Raw genomic sequence first — 16,633 nt, forward strand, 5'->3', positions numbered from 1 at the left:
TCATTTGTTTATGTAACAGCCAGCTCATTTATGTAACTCTGGGTAGCTTATACACACACACACACACACACACACACACACACACACACAATCAAAACTAACCAAACTCATAAAAGACCAACAACTCATAAAAGACCAACATAACCTGTGGAAGGGTGCAGTCAATCTCACTAACAGTATCACCCTTTTGCAGGCTTTATGCCAACATCCCTAGGCAGAGAATAAAGCTATATTCTCAGCTGTTTCTGCAAGGCCAGTAAAGGATGAAGGTGTTAGAAAGCACAAACTTTAAGAGATTCAATAAAAAAAAACTTTATTTGAAACAAACTAAAATACAAACAGGAATATTACAATAGCAATAATTAACAGATTAATCAGAATTGAATTAATCTCTATTGAAATACAGACCAAATATTCTCTTCAAATGAAACCAGTCTGTGGTTAGTTACCAAGTTCCTTTAAATCCAAATGGTTTTTTTCTTAATTTATTTTTGTCCAAGTCAGAAGGTGGAATGAAAGAATTCACTTTTTTTTGCAAGGTGTACAGAGTAGATTTCCTATTCAATTCATTGCCACAATGTCAGTCTTACTATTTACAACATTGTGGCAAAAATTGTTGGATGTTTCACTGTTTCAAATTCAGAGTTTCCTAGTGGTCTCCTGATTCAAACAAAAGATTGTTGCTTTATTTTTCCCTACAATTTTTTTTCATCTCCCTTCCCTGTTTTTTTGTGTCTTTCTCTAAATTTGATCTCTTTCCTTATTTTTCTTTTAAGTCTCCCTCCAAACCACTTTTCAGTTTGATTGTGACAAAACTCTGAATCTAGCTATTTTTAACTCTGAAATATCCTAATAAACTTTGTTTAGGTAGTTTGTGGCTTATGAACACCACTGGGACCAGAATTTCCATTACTAAGCAAGGCAATTTTTGAGTAAATCATGTGCGGTTTGCAATCATTTTTGCCATGATTGTTAAGCAAATCACTGATTTTGGCTTCCTGCTTATCAGAAGCCAACTTGGAAGGTCCTAAATGGCAATCATATGACCCTAGGAGACTGCAATCATCATAAATACATGTGCCTGAATTTTAGGTGACTGTGAGGATCTTGCAGTGATTCTAAGTGCAGGGAGCAATCACATCAGTTTTTTCAGTGCTGTTATAACTCTGAATAATTTCTAAATAAATGGTTGAAAATCGACGACTAAGTCCACCCTCAGAGCCCAAAATCCCGTCTTCTGTTTCAGGCTGTTATTTTAAATGCAAATCTCAGAATAATGTGCAGAACCAAAAAAACAGGTATATATTTATCCTAGCAAATCCATATATTGCTTTGGTATTTTTAACTTGACTTAAAAATACTATTTAAATCATTTATTTTATAATTTAAAAAATTAAAACTAATGGTGAGATATTGCAAGAAAGGAATTCCATTCATGCCGGTGTTATCTATTCCAAATATTTAGTAAAATAGAGTTTTAGTAATAGGATAACACACTGAAGAATATTTCTTCAGAACTGAAATACCAGGGTCCCAACCTAAGAATTTTCACACTCACAACTGTCTATGATGTAGAAATTCAGTAGCTATTTCTAAATTGAATCTAGAATGGAATCAGTGCTATTGCCCTCAAAAGCATCTTAAAAATATTTAAACACATACTTTTATGCATGTACATCAACTTTATGAAGCATTTTGAGGTTGATGTTTAGAAAAGGGTTCAAAAAACTGTTGTCTACTTGCCCAGTAAACAAACCTAAACAGCAGCAAATAACACTTAGACCTTGACTTTATTTCTATTTATTCCATTCTCCTTAAGTCTACTTGTAATTATAATTTTTTGTCGATAAAATGATAAGAGTATCCCAAGTATTTGATGTGTCCAGAAACATGTTATTATTGGAAAGCAATCTATAGTCACTGAGTAATTCTGGTGTTGGTAGCCACGGTGATCAAGGGATTTATGCAAGAAATTTCTGAAGGGACAACAGTTCAGTGTTGATTTGGTGGTTTATCTGACATTAATGTAGGGTGCACTTCTGAAAACAAAGTTTTATAATGTAGTATCAAATGTCTGTATTTTCCCTAATATTTTTTTTTATAAGATAAGCCAAGAATTGTAAAATAACTTATGGATCAGTGTATTTAGGAGATACTTTATTACCATATATTAAGCTTTACAAGTTTTACTAAAGCTCATTAAAAGCACTACAAAATTATTACTTTACATAGAAGAAATTAATTGTATAACATAAAACATAGACAAAGGGGAATGGGGAATGAAAGAGAGAAAGTCAAGACATAATCTACAAAAGGGTGCACTAATACTGATTAAAACTAGGCGATAATTTCTTTGGAATGAGGGGAAGACAAGTATGTTTTTAAGTTAGAATTTCATTGCTTTTAAGAGTATGATGTAGATCAAAAGTGCAACACCAATACACAGGTTTGTTGTATATAGGCACAACCTAACGAAGAAAAACAGCTGATATTATGCATAACATAAGCTAACTTACAATAAGGCAGCACATAGTTTGTATTGCAACCTTGGCACTTACGTGATTGGATAATATTTGGCATAGCAGTGAAATGATACACAGAAATTTTTTGTTGTGGCTGTTCCCACATTTTTCTTTTTATATAAAAAGTACGCTATCCCTTTGAACCTTGACTTTTTAAAGTAGGTTTTCTGATTGTTAACATTATCCTTGTAATAGTAATAATAATCATGTACTTTAAAAAAAAAGCAATAGAAATCATTTAGAAACAAGACCATATGAAATTTTCAGAAATAATTAAATTACTACGGAACTAATAAATGGGCAGAGCAAAGCTTCTAGTGCTTTACAGACAATATGGTTCTAAAATTATATTTATTTATGTATGTTACTTGATTTTACTTTGCAATCAAAAAGTACTTTTTAAAGCTCTTTAAAAGTTGTGCTAGTTGTTAAACTTAAAATTGTACAAATTACTTAATAATCTTTTCTAGAAGATCTGTATTATATAAATTTGGGATTTTTTTTTTAAATCTAGCTCATTTGAATCACTTGAAACCAACTCACCTACAGTCACGCACCTACAAAACATTCCATGCATTTTTTTCCCATTAAATTTGACTGAAACAGTTATTTCATCAAAAATCTGAACGTACTCCTGAGGCAGAATTTTCATTTAAAAAAAAAAATCCAACAACACTACTCTGTCATTTGCGGTATACAGTTATGCAATATATGTTATGTGCATTGGATAACAATTTAAAATTACCTTCTTTAAAGTATTTTATAATGTTATAAATGGAACTTATTGTATGTTAACTACACATCATATATTGGCATTTATTCGCCTGTACATGTATATTTCCTGCCCCCACTTAAACTATTACAAAACACCAAACATTGGTGCTTACATTACTAAAAAATCTTCAGGTTAAAAAAAATCCCTAATACTAGGGTTTGGTTTTTTTACACTTTAAAACAAAATTTAAAGTATCTTTTCTCTTGTAAGGATAATTTCTTTCTACATTTGAATTAAAATAAATTTTAAATTTTATCAGGTGAACAAAGACATTTAAAGTGAATTTGCAAAATAGAAAGAGCTTTTTCTTTCAGAGTGCAATCATCAGGGATATTTAATGTCAGTGGACTGTTCCCAATGAAACAGAAGGAAACAGCAGCCAATCAATATGTGACACGGTATAGAAATGTTAGCTAAAGTAAAAGTTAATAGTATTTACTTCTAAAACATTATTTATACTATTTTTAAAATTAACCATTCAGTAACAATTTCAATGGAATTATTTGCATAGAACAGGGTTATGCTTTTTTAAAAAAAAGACTTCTGAATAAGCATTGCAACACAAGATAAGGCACATGTTTTTTTATGTAATATATGAAATTCAGAAATAGTTTTTAGGAGGTGTATACTCCTACAAGATGCCTATTTTACCCTGTTCTACCTGAAGAATGCAAAAAAGCAGCTGAACATAAAATCAAAAATCTTAATCTCTTACAAGCAGCCTTACCTGAAGCCCTAAAAAAGCAAAATTATATTTAGTAGAAATAGAAAGCTAAAGTAATATCCTTCGCTTTCAAACAAACTACAGCAACAAAAGAACAGCCATAAAGTACGGACTATTGGTTTTCATAATGAGTATCTTCTCCTTTCCTACAAGTGCCTTTTGAAGATAATGAAGCTACATTGTGAGGCACTTAGGCTAACTGTAAAGAAGTAATGCAATGACATTTCTTGTACAAAACCTAAAACTGCATTTCATTTTTTTTATCTTTCTATTAAAGTGCTAGAACCTGAAGTGTAAAATAAAAGAAACAGAAAATCATAGGCAAGTACGCAATTAAACTATATGCTTTACTTGCTCTTCTGACTAGAACACCAGGTTCAAAAAAGCTTGAAGTAATGTATGAAATTTTTATGCTATTCCAAATAAGATTCTCAGACTATCCATTTTATTTTTAAAACAATAAAACCATTTGCCTTATCTTATGCTCTAAATGTGATGCAGCAATTATATTACAATGGTGCATACTCTCACTGACATTTTCACACTTTTAAGGCTATAATAATAGCTCCGACTTCCACATATAAACATTTAAGTTTTGAATGACATATTCTATATGCATGCATATTAAGTGCAATATCTGATTTTCATTCTCCACTTAGAGCCTTGATCAAATTCTTTGCAGGACTTTGTTATTGAACTATACAAAACCATTGGATGCTAAATCTGAGAATGATCTGGATTCTGTTGAATGATGAAGTGGCTGAAGATGTGTTCCAGGTTGAGAGCTAACAACATCTAATTGCTGTAGATATTCAGCATGCAAGGTTTCTTCAGCAAAAATATTCTGAAACTAGAAAACAAATAAAATTTTATTAAACAGAAATTATCCCATCCATCTTAATCTACAACTAGACAAAATATGTACATCTAGAAAAATAATTTTATTGCTTAAACAGAAAGAATTGGATTTAACTAATTATCCCCAGGTTGCATTGAAACCAATATGAATTTATTCATTATGAAAAGTTAAGTTTACCCAATTTCAAAATAGTTAATTTAGGAGTAATTAATTCTCTCTTGTCCCACTTTTCTATAGAACAATGCTTTTGTCTCATCTTCAGACCACTGTGGTGGCAGCCCACAGTTATATTTAGTGACATCTTAATGATGATGATGCTGTCTGGTCACTGGAACATTGCAGTGTGAACCTCAAGAGAGACTAGACTGGTCTCTGGCTCTGATGACAAAATAGACTTGCTGTTATATTCAGGTACAATGGCCCCTCTGCAGGCTGTTACACTGGCCTGTAGGGGGAAAAACAGCTACCTGTCCTAAACAGAGGAAAAGATCACTCACTGGTTACATCTCAGTTTAGTTTGTTATAGATTTTTTCTCAGGGCATGACAAATACATTTCAGAATTTTATTATTTACTGTTAGAGGCAGTGCCATTTGGAGTACTTCCATATCATTTTGACTATTTCATGTGCTATTTCTGAATCCTAATGGGTATCACTTGCTATTAACCATGCTATTTTCTTGGACTATGCCAAGATGTTAAATGAGTGAATATCTTACCTGATTGATTAACTGAATGTAGTATAGGGAAGAGTTAACAGGCACATCAATAGAGCCTTCTCTTTTATGCCTCCTAATTGGGTGCCTTTCTTTTCAAGCATTTCAGAAAGTAAATTTGAAGCACATTTTCAAAGCAATTTGAAATACTTAAATATGTACATTTTAAAAAAATCATTATCGTTTCAGACTAACCCCTAATCAAACAACCAGAAGCAGAACAAATCAAATGAAATCTCCAAGTACATTTTTTAAAGGATTATTTGTTAATTTTGTACAATACTATCCCCTTTAAGATTTAGAATGGTGGACTTCCGGTGGTGATTGCCACACTGATGGCGGCTTTCTTTAGCTATCCGACCTGGGAATGCGTTAAAGCCGGCAGAGACAGCACTCATCAGCTGTTCCGCGGCTTGAACCTGTCATCCCGGAAGAAGGTGAGCTTTTCCACATAGAGGTCAAGTTCCCCTAGTTCTTCATTAATTTCTTTTTTTTTTGGAAGACGAAGGGGGAGAACTCCCTTGGAGTCTGGATTGTCTCCACATCCCAGGATGCCTTTGTTCTTTGGAATGAAGCCAGACACTGCTTCCACATCTGCTGTTTAAAGTGATATCTGAGTAATTATAAGCAGACGGAGCTGACCAGGAGGATTAAGATTGTGAGAGTTTGGGACTTTAACTCAAAATAATTAAAGCATCTTCTCCTCTTATTACTTTAACAAAAGGAGAAAGGGAAAAAAATGGCGGAGGAATGCCATTTCTTTGCCTGAAAAGACATTGCTAAGAAAAACTTTCACTTTCATCCGGCAAAAAAGTTTAAACAATGTAACAGAGTTTGTTTATTTAAAGAGTAAGCTTCTTTTTTCTCATTTGGGGGGGATTTGGTTTTTTTAAAAACTATCCCCTCCTTTTATTCTTTTTTTAAAAAGTTTAAAAATGGCTTTGAAACGCCCTGGAATTTCTTCTCTTCCTAAAGGCTCAATTTCTTCTCTGGTAATTCAGACTGTGCAGGAATCTAAACCAAAATCTCCCCCACCCTCTCCTCCACCACCGGCACTCACAGTTAAAGATTTACAGGATGCTTTGTAAAAAACAGCACAACAGATTAGACGTGAGATGGCAGAGCTTTTTGAGGAGAAAAATAGGGAGATGAGAGAAGATATACTGCTGGCTCTTCAGGGCTAGCAGCCCATGTAGAACGACTTGATGAGCGTGTGGACAATGTGGTGGAAAGTGTTGAAGGATTAGAAGACAGAGTTGGAAGAGTTGAAAATAATGTTGATACAGCACAGAATGAAATTATTATGTCACAATATAGAGATATGGAATATGCTTTGCGAATAAGAGGGTTGAAGGAGAATTTGCAAGAGAATCTGAAAGAAGAAATTGCAGCAGAATTAGCCTCCATTTTGGGATGTGAATCTGAAGAAATGTTGAAAGAGATAGAAAAAATCTTCAGGGTTAACTCATGGATTGCCAAACAGAGAAATTTACCAAGAGATGTGGAGATTTATTTTTCTAGAAAATCACTTCGTAATGAAATTATACAAGTCTTTTATAATCAGAGATTTCAAACTGCAGCTCAAGATGTTATAATTTTAAAAGAAATACCTCCAAAAATTCTTAGAAAAAGAAAGGACTTTGCTTTTTTGGCTGAGGTGCTTAAAAAACAACAGATTCAGTTTAGATGGGAGGTACCTGTTGGAATAGTAGTGAATTATGTTAGGACACGTTATAGACTTAACACAATTTTAAAAGCAAGAGATTTCTATGTGTCAGTTCTGAAGGCAGGTGCACCTCCATCTCCATGATCTAAAAGAATTAAAGGGAAGCTTGAAGTACAGCTGGCTGAAGGTGCAATGTCATTAGTAGGAGGAGAATTGCAGTTGAATCCATGCAACAGTGTTTGGAGACAAGAGATGATCCAAGAAACAGAGAATGACTCGTGCAGCTCACAGACATAAAGAAAAAGAGCAGCAAATATTGGATGATGGATCTACAATACATTTGTCTACCTCAGAGCCAGTGGGAGGGACAAGACAAAGAGATCTTCGACTGCAGATTTGCATGCAGTGTTCCGGAGCCTTCAGGCCATTAAAGATGACAAAGTTTCTGACATGGAATGTTAATGGTTTGAATTCACCACAGAAAAGAACTTCACTATTTGAAACAACATAAGAATGATGTAGTAGGTTTGCAAGAGACTCATATTGCTTCCAAGGATCAAAAGTATTTGATTAACCCCAGGTTGGGATCACATTTTATAGCTTCTGCTCCGCAGAAAAAAGGAGTAGTAGTTATTTATGTGAGAAAAGATTTATCACTGAAATTAACTGACTCTGATCCGCAAGGAAGGTATCTTTTTATTGATTTATTATTAAATGGCAAGAGATGTCTTATCATTGGATTATATGTCCCTAATCAACAACAAAAACAGTTTTATAAATTGATACATCAGAAACTAATTCAATTTGATTATAAATCTGTTATTTTGATGGGTGATTGGAATGGTGTTTTAGATTCCAGCAAAGACAAGAAGGGTTCTTTTAAATCTTCTAATCATGCTAAATTACCCAAAGCTTTTTTTGATTTGAAGGATGATTTGGATCTTAGAGACATCTGGCGAGCATGAAATATTGAAGAAAGAGACTTCACTTTTTTTTCAGATAGGCATCAATTGTATTCTAGAATTGATTTTTTCTTAATTACTAATGATCTTTTTTCTAGGGTGAAGAATGCTAAGATACTCCCTAGAATATTGTCAGACCATAGTCCTGTATGAATGGAAATATCTACTGAAGATGGGAATAGAAGGACTTGGAGACTGAATGAAAATCTATTTAGATATGAATTTACAGAAATGTAGAGAATATTTGAAGGAATTTTTTCTTTGAATATGCATAAGGGTACTTCGATGCCAATGGTTTGGGATGCGAGTAAAGCATATATGAGGGTTTTTTTGATTCATATGAATAATGCATACAGGCGTAAACAAATGCAGGAATGTAAAGAGCTGTAAGAAGAGATTAAACTTAAAGAAAAGGCTCTTATTTTAAATCCATTGGATAATAGCTTAAAGGTTTCTATAACTATGCTTAGGGAGCAATTTAATGTTAATGGCTGATCAGATTGCAATTAATTTGTGGTACATGAAACATAATACATTTTGTAATGCAAATAAACCTGGTAGGTGGTTGGCTTATCAATTACGAAAGAAACATAAGTCTAGGATTATAGAGAAAATAAATTATAAAGGTAAAGAAGTATATCAACAAAATTTGATTAAAAGGAGTTTTTTTAGATTTTTATTCAAAGTTATATGCCAGTGAGAGTTTACAAGTTTTAGATATAGAAAAGTATTTACAAGTGGCACATTTTCCTAGACTCACAAATGATCAACGAGATGGGATGAATTGTTTAGTTACTTCTGAGGAGATCATTTGGGCAATTGAAGGTTGGTAAGGCTCCGGGTACAGATGGATTAACAGCAATTTATTACAAAATGTTATCGGAAGAAATGATAGAACCATTGAAGGAACTTTTTAACAGTATTTTGTTGGGAGCAGAGGTATCTCCATCTTGGAGAAGGGTTTTATAACGTTGATCCTAAAGGAGGATCAAGATTTGACTCAGCCTAAAAATTATAGACCAATATCTCTTTTGAATATAGATTATAAGATTTTTTTCAAAAATATTGGTAAATAGATTAATGCAAGTTTTGAGGCAATTGGTTCATAGTGATCAATTTGGATTTATAACTGGAAGATATATGAAACATAATGTAAGACAAATTGTAAACTTAATAGAGTATTTGGATAAGAACAATCAAATTCCTGCGGCTTTGATATTTTTGGATGCTGAAAAAGCTTCTGATCAGTTGGATTGACAATTTTTATTGAAAGTTGTAGAGAAAATGAATTTTGGGGAAAAAAATTTGTGTGCTTTTAAGCTATATATCAACAACAATCAGCACAAATTATAATCAATGGGGGATTAACAGAAGCATTTAAAATTGAAAAGGGAACAAGACAGGGATGTCCTTTATCTCCATTGTTATTTGTTTTAACAATGGAGATTTTATTTATTAAAATTAGAGAATCTTCTATAATAAAGGGAATAAAAATAAATAAGAATGATTATAGGTTGAGAGCTTTCGCAGATGATTTGGCTGCGACATTATCTCAACCGACAGAGTCGGTAAGAGATTTGGTGGAAATTATAACCCAGTATAAGAAGGTTTCTGGGTTTAAAGTAAATAAAAATAAGACTAAAATATTAACGAAAAATATGTCTATGAAAGAAAAGGAGATTTTAGTTAAACTAATAGGTTATGAAATAGTGAGAAAGGTTAAATATTTGGGAGTATATATTACAGCTTCTAATGTTAAATTGTATAAGAATAACTATGAGACATTATGGGTAAAACTGCAAAAGGATTTAAATGATTGGAAAAAATTACAGTTATCTTTACTGGGGAGAATCTTGGCAGTCAAAATGAATATTCTTCCAAAGTTTCTCTTTTTTGTTTCAAATGATACCTATTTTGAAAAAAGATGCTAATTTGGAGGAATGGCAGAAAGGGATTAACAAGTTTATTTGGGCAGGTAAAAAACCAAGAGTTAAGTTTAAGATTATACAAGATGCACAGGAAAGAGGAGGACTCAAGGTGCCTAATTTAAAATTGTATTATGATGCGGCGTCTTTAACATTGATTAGTGATTGGCTCAACTTAACAAACAAAAATATTCTTTCTCTTGAAGGATGGGATTTATTATATGGATGGCACGCATATTTAATTTATAATAAAAAAGTAGATCAGGCTTTTAAATCTCACATTTTAAAAAATGTTTTATTACGTGTTTGGAAGAAGTATTATTATAGGTTAAATTATAAAATTCCAATTCGGGGGATTCCTGGACACGTGATAGAGGGGGTAACTAGAGGAGTGAATTTGGATAGGATTTCTTATAAGGAATTACTTGATTTGGTAGAGAAGGATTGGCTATTAAAATCTTTAGCTGACTTGAAGCAAGAAAATATTGTACACTCTTGGTTTCAGTATAATCAATTGTTAGTTAGGTGGAGTTTAGATCAAAAGGTTGGCATTACTTTAGAGTGAGCAAATTTGATAAAACAGATTAAAGATCAAACTTTGAATTTATAATGTCTTAATAGAATTGGATTCTGAAACAGAATTAGTTAAAGATTGTATGGTAAAATGGGCACAAAATATTCAAGAGCCGATTCTATTGGATCCGTGGGAGACAATTTGGGTTAGAAATGTAAAATTTACTGAAGCTCAAAATTTGAGAGAAAATTTTTATAAAATGTTTTATAGGTGGCATTTGGATCCCCAAAAGTTGTCTTGTATGTATCCTAACTTACAGCCCAAATGTTTGAGATATGGGAGTTTGCATGCAACTTATTTTCATATTTGGTGGACTAGTAGAAATGTAAAAGCTTTTTGGATTAAAATTTGGTGGATCATTCAGAATATTTTTAAAAGAAAGATAAAGTTTACTCCTCAATTATTTTTGTTGGGTATTATTGTAGATTTTGATGTTAAGGAAACTAATTTGATGTTGAATTTAACAACAGCAGCAAGGCTGTTGGTAGGGCAATATTGGAAGAAGGATTGTTTGCCAACTATAGAAGAAGGGATGCTTAAAGTGTCAAATTTAGCAGAAATGGCTAAGATTTCTGCTTATTTGAAGGATTATTCACAAGAAAGATACATTTCGGTCTGGAGAAGATGGATAGATTATATTCAGAATAAATATGGGACTAAAAAGTTCCATTTATTTTATGAATAAATTATTGAATATTATTATTGTTATTATTATTATTAATAGTTTAGTGTAGTGGAATTTTTATTATATTGTATTGTTTATAAATTGGGATTTTAATTTGATTATATGATAAAGTTTATTTGTAAATTGTTTATTCTGTGTTAAAAGAGAGTTAAAGTGCATTATATTTGTTTATCTACATAGTTGGTTAATGTTAGTTAGATTATGATTATTATATTTGTTACCCTGTATTCAGCTCTGGGAAGTAGGGGAGGGGTGGGGGTGGGTTTGGGGTATATTTTGTAATTTTTGTAAAACTTTTCAATAAAAAAAAAGATTTAGAATGGTTAGGATTTTCAGAAATCTGACAGGATTGCTGACCTATTACTCCCACGTAGTCAGGAATCAGAAGAGAACCTTGATTGTTCAGGAGTCCTAGTTTGAATATATTTTATCCCTGTTAGTTTCTGGCCAAATAATAGAAGAAGAATATTCAAAAGATAAACTCGAATTCTCTATATTTTGGCTTACTATAGCAGTGAATACACGTACATGTCAAAAATTCTACAAGACTGTTTTAAAAGTATTAGTTCCATACCTTGTTTGATGGCTGTTGTTCCAATAATACAGGATCATACTGCATTTGATCTGAGCCGTTTGACTGGGTTTCAGACACACACTGATACATTGACAAAGCACCAGCATAGCATGTCTCCGAAGCTTCTGTAACTTGCTGAGAGTTCTGCTCACAAGACTGACTTTCAGGGACTTGAAAACAGTTGAGAAAATCTAAATCAGAAGAACTTGAAAAAGTAGATAGATTAAAGTTTTCAGTGAAAAAGTCTACCTCTGTAAAATCTGTGAATTGGGACATCGTGCTGGTAGGTTGCTTGTATGGAGTATATTCCTCTCTACAGGCATATGATGCTGTACTATCTTCAGATTTGTAAGGAAACTCCTGAGTTATTTCTTGTATGTCAGAAAAATTAAATGGTTGCATCTGCTGTTGTGAAGTGTTAAGACTTGTGCTGCTGAGAGAGTTCCAGTTTGTGAACATACCATTGACCTGCATGTGCTTCATCTTCTGGCACAGTTGCTGTTGCTGTGGCAGCTGCTGTTCCATCACTGTTGATACCTGCTGTTGATTTATTTGCTGCTGCATTAAACAAGCAGAATTCTGAAATATGGGCTCCTGCTGCTGGCAACTTGAATACAAGACATCTGTCTTATTTAAAGACTCCTGAACATAGGTCAAGATTTCATCAGTTACGTCAAAGTCTCTAATGTCATCCACACCAGCAAAATCATTCTTAAAAAACTCCTCGTCCTGCTGAAAACTAAAGTCTATATCATCAAAGTCAGCCTCAAGCATATTCATGATATTGAACAATTCACTATTTTTGTTATCCTGAAAAAGCCCTACATTTTCTTCGGGAACCATCAAGTTACTATCTTGAGGACAGTCAGTCAGCTCCTGTTTGAGGATGCTATTATTCCCTACTGATAAAAGAGCATCCTGCCAATTTCTGGCCATCATGCTGCTCAGTTCACCTCTACTATCTGCAAAAAAGTCCCTCTCAAGAGAGATTTTATTTGAAGCAGGTGGGCAAAGATAAACTGATTCATCCTGCTGTAACATTGCTCCTAAAAGTGAATTGGGATCAACAGATTCTTTACACAGTACAGCCTTGGAAGCAATTCCTTTTCCAACACCACTTCTAATCTTTGTCTGAGATGAATCCATTATACCAGGCTGAGGAAATGCTACTTCATACAACACAGCCTCACCTGTAGCAAACATGAAAGGCAGTTTCATATTGCGTTTTCGTAAATGCTCTGCTCCCTCTTCATCTCTGAATTGTAAAACACAAAGAGAAGAAAATTAATTGAATTTCAATTTGAAATATGCAGTGAAATATGCATAGAAATAATCTAATAGAAAATCTAGATTAATAGAATATAATCTATTATTTTTAGATTATTAAAATGAATTTTAACTATGTCTACATTGTATAGGAGCTTACAGAATTTTATGCAGAAGCTACAAATATGAATACATAAGAAATGTAAACTAGTAAAAATAACACTAGCAGGATAGGGGAGATGCATCATTAAATTGATCACTGTATAATTCTTTGCAATCATACAAGAATTGTATTCCCAAAGCAAGTTTATTTGCTTTTTTATTTTATAAATCAAGCTTACAATGTTTGGGGTTTTTTGTTTACTTGTTTGTTCTACATGATGATTCCTCTTCCTCCAATACTATCACAGAGATTTTTTAAAAAATCTATATAAGTGGATTAATATTCAAAAAGGGGAAATGACTGAGCATATTTATAATTTGTGCATATCCTGTTTTCTATTTTTACTATTTTATCAACATTTATTGTGGATGCTTCTATTAATATTTTTATTAAGTTTTATTCCAACCTCTTTATTATACAAAGGATTCCTTTAATGATTCATTCTAAAACATTTGGATTCTATGAGGCGTTTTTGTTTCAAATCTAAAAACATAAAATAGTAGTGGGGATTTTTTTGAAACAAACAGCCACAAATCATTATTTCATTTACTTAAAAGAGTATAAAAAAGATTGCAACCATAAGGAGTTATGTGAATAATAATAATAATAATAATAATGAAGATGCAGTGAAATTAGTATATCAGGAAGGCTTACTGACTACTGGAGAGACCAAACTGGCCTACAAGAAAGACCAAATGAAGAACAGAATAGAGGCATGGGAAGACAAAGCACTATATGGCCAGTATGTTAAAAAAAATACCGTAAATGCCGGCGTATAAGACGACTTCCGCGAGCGCTGAAATCGGCGCCAAAGACGGGGGTCGTCTTATACGCCAAGTCGTCTTATACGCCGGAAATACTGGTAGTTTCCGGCGTATAAGACGACGTTCTAGGAATGCGGCCCGGCTATAAAGACGGGGGTCGTCTTATACGCCAGGTCGCCTAATACGCCAGCATATACGGTTGCTGGGAAAGCAGATAATAATAAGACCTGGCAATGGCTAAGAGAAGGAAAATTGAAGAAAGAGACCGAGGGACTAATTCTGGCTACACAAGACCAAGCCTTAAGGACAAACGCATATAAAGTCAAAATTGAAAAGACAGCAACAGACAGTAAGTGCCACCTATGCAAAGAAGCTGAAGAAACAGTGGACCACCTGGTAAGCTGTTGCAAGAAGACTGACTACAAGCAGCGGCATGACAAAGTAGCAACAATGGTGCATTGGAAGAGCTGCAAAAAATATCATTTGCCTGTAAGTGAAAACCGGTGGGATCATAAAATAGAGAAAGTCATAGAAAATGATAAAATTAAACTGCTCTGGGACTTCAGAATTCAAACAGACAAGCACCTGCAACATAACTCCCCAGACCTAACAATTGTCGATAAGAAAGACAAAAAAGTCTGGATAGTGGACATGGCAGTGCCTGGAGACAGCAGAATAGACGAGAAAGAACTGGAGAAGATAACAAAATACAAAGACCTACAAATAGAAATAGAAAGACTGTGGCAAAAGCAAGCACGGGTAGTACCAATAGTCATAGGCTCCTTGGGTGCAATCCCAAAACAACTGGAGCACCACTTGAACACCATTGGCATTGACAAATTCGCTATTAGTCAATTGCAAAAGGCGACCTTACTAGGAACTGCTTCCATCCTGCGACGATATCTGTAATACCATCAAACATCCACATCTGCCTATCCCAGGTCCTGGGTAAGGAATCAATAGGTAGACAAAATGCCAAATCCAGTCTGAACATCTGGCTGACTGTGCGATGATCCATAATAATAATAATAATAATAAAGTTGGAAGGGACCTTGGAGGTCATCGAGTCCAACCCCCTGCTCAGGCAGGAAACCTTATACCATTTCAGACAAATGGCTGTCCACCCTCTTCTTAAAAACCTCCAGTGTTGGTGCATTCACAGCTTCTGGAGGCAGGTTGTTCCACTGATTAATTGTTCTAACTGTCAGGCAGTTTCTCCTTAGTTCTAGGTTGCTTCTCTCTTTGATTAGTTTCCACCTGTTGCTTCTTGTCTTGTCTTCAGGTGCTTTGGAGAATAGTTTGACTCCCTCTTCTTTGTGGCAACCCCAGATGTTAGAGTAAACTACCATGAATCAAGTTTAATAACCTTAAGGAGTTCACTTTCCTCAAAATATCACGGATCATTTAACATACTTTCTTCCATGACATACATTGTCGAATGACACAACTTACCTTGGGGTTCAGATATCATTGTAATACTAGTTATTTTATTTTTACCTTTTGTTAAGGACAACTGTAATTTGTAAATAGTAATTAATTAGTATTTATTTATTTTTTGTTATATAGCAAAGTTTATTCCAGTAAGATTGGTAACACTGACTCACATATAGCATTCCACCCCCCCACTCTGCAGTCCCCATAAAATTTTAAGCTCATATAATTAAAATTTAAAGGCGATACTATGATTTTTCAGCAGTACATATTTCAGATTATTTACTTTAAAACAAACCATATAAATTATATGAATTATAAACATTTTGGACTCTTCATCACCAAATACATCTTTTTGAAATAATAAGGAAAAGAAGTCAGCCCTGATATATTTTACTATATGCTGCTTTATTGATTTAGGAGTTGGTAGTTATAAACTTCTTTGGAGGCTACTTACGTAAGAGGTCTCTGTGTGGCAATGATATAATCTGGTCTTCCATTTTTATAAACTAGGCGAGCATTTGCTTGAACCCAGGCCCATCGATTTTCCTTGGTAAGAAGTCTAAACACTGTCATACCACTCTCTCCAGTTTTTATCACTAAAAATAAATACAGAAATATTTCAATTAATTTAATTAAATTTAACATTCAGATTTATTAGTATATTTTCATCAAATTCTTAAGCAGCTGAAATAAACCATAACTTGATGAAAACAAAGTAGTTGAAGCTCTTAACACTCTTAAAATATCCTAATAATTACCTACAACAGTTCTGGAACCCAACAGATCAACTAATGTAGATTGATTATCAATATTGTCCACCACTTATTAGAGGAGCAATATTTAAATAGGGTAAAGATGTATTTTACTTGCTGTTCTGTATTGGTGAAACAGAGAGCTGCTTCTCAGAACAAATATAACACCATGACACTACTTGCACTAAGGAAAAGGAAATAACATCTCTGATAAAACATTTTTAGTAGAAGTTCTATCAATCAACATAAAATGTTGATTTAAAAATATTTAAA

The 16,633-nt window shown here is 33.4% G+C and overlaps 1 protein-coding gene across 3 annotated transcripts in view; it reads right to left on the bottom strand.

The window, feature by feature from the left end:
• Positions 1-296: 296 nt before the first annotated feature.
• The window catches only part of AHR (aryl hydrocarbon receptor), a 72,012-nt gene continuing 55,675 nt past the window's right edge, over positions 297-16,633 (bottom strand). For all 3 annotated transcript variants that reach the window (XM_039332697.1, XM_039332716.1, XM_039332707.1), the window contains exons 10-12: positions 16,063-16,204; positions 11,982-13,236; positions 297-4,871 (exon numbers count right to left, since the gene is read on the bottom strand). In XM_039332697.1, the coding sequence (XP_039188631.1) occupies positions 4,719-4,871; positions 11,982-13,236; positions 16,063-16,204 (1,550 nt within the window). In that variant the 3' untranslated portion in view covers positions 297-4,718. The remainder of the gene's footprint in view (positions 4,872-11,981; positions 13,237-16,062; positions 16,205-16,633) is intronic.

Source organism: Crotalus tigris, unplaced genomic scaffold (genome assembly GCF_016545835.1).
Source record: "Crotalus tigris isolate CLP2741 ecotype Arizona unplaced genomic scaffold, ASM1654583v1 scf7180000017624.2573661763:2888555, whole genome shotgun sequence".
Lineage (NCBI taxonomy): Eukaryota > Metazoa > Chordata > Lepidosauria > Squamata > Viperidae > Crotalus > Crotalus tigris.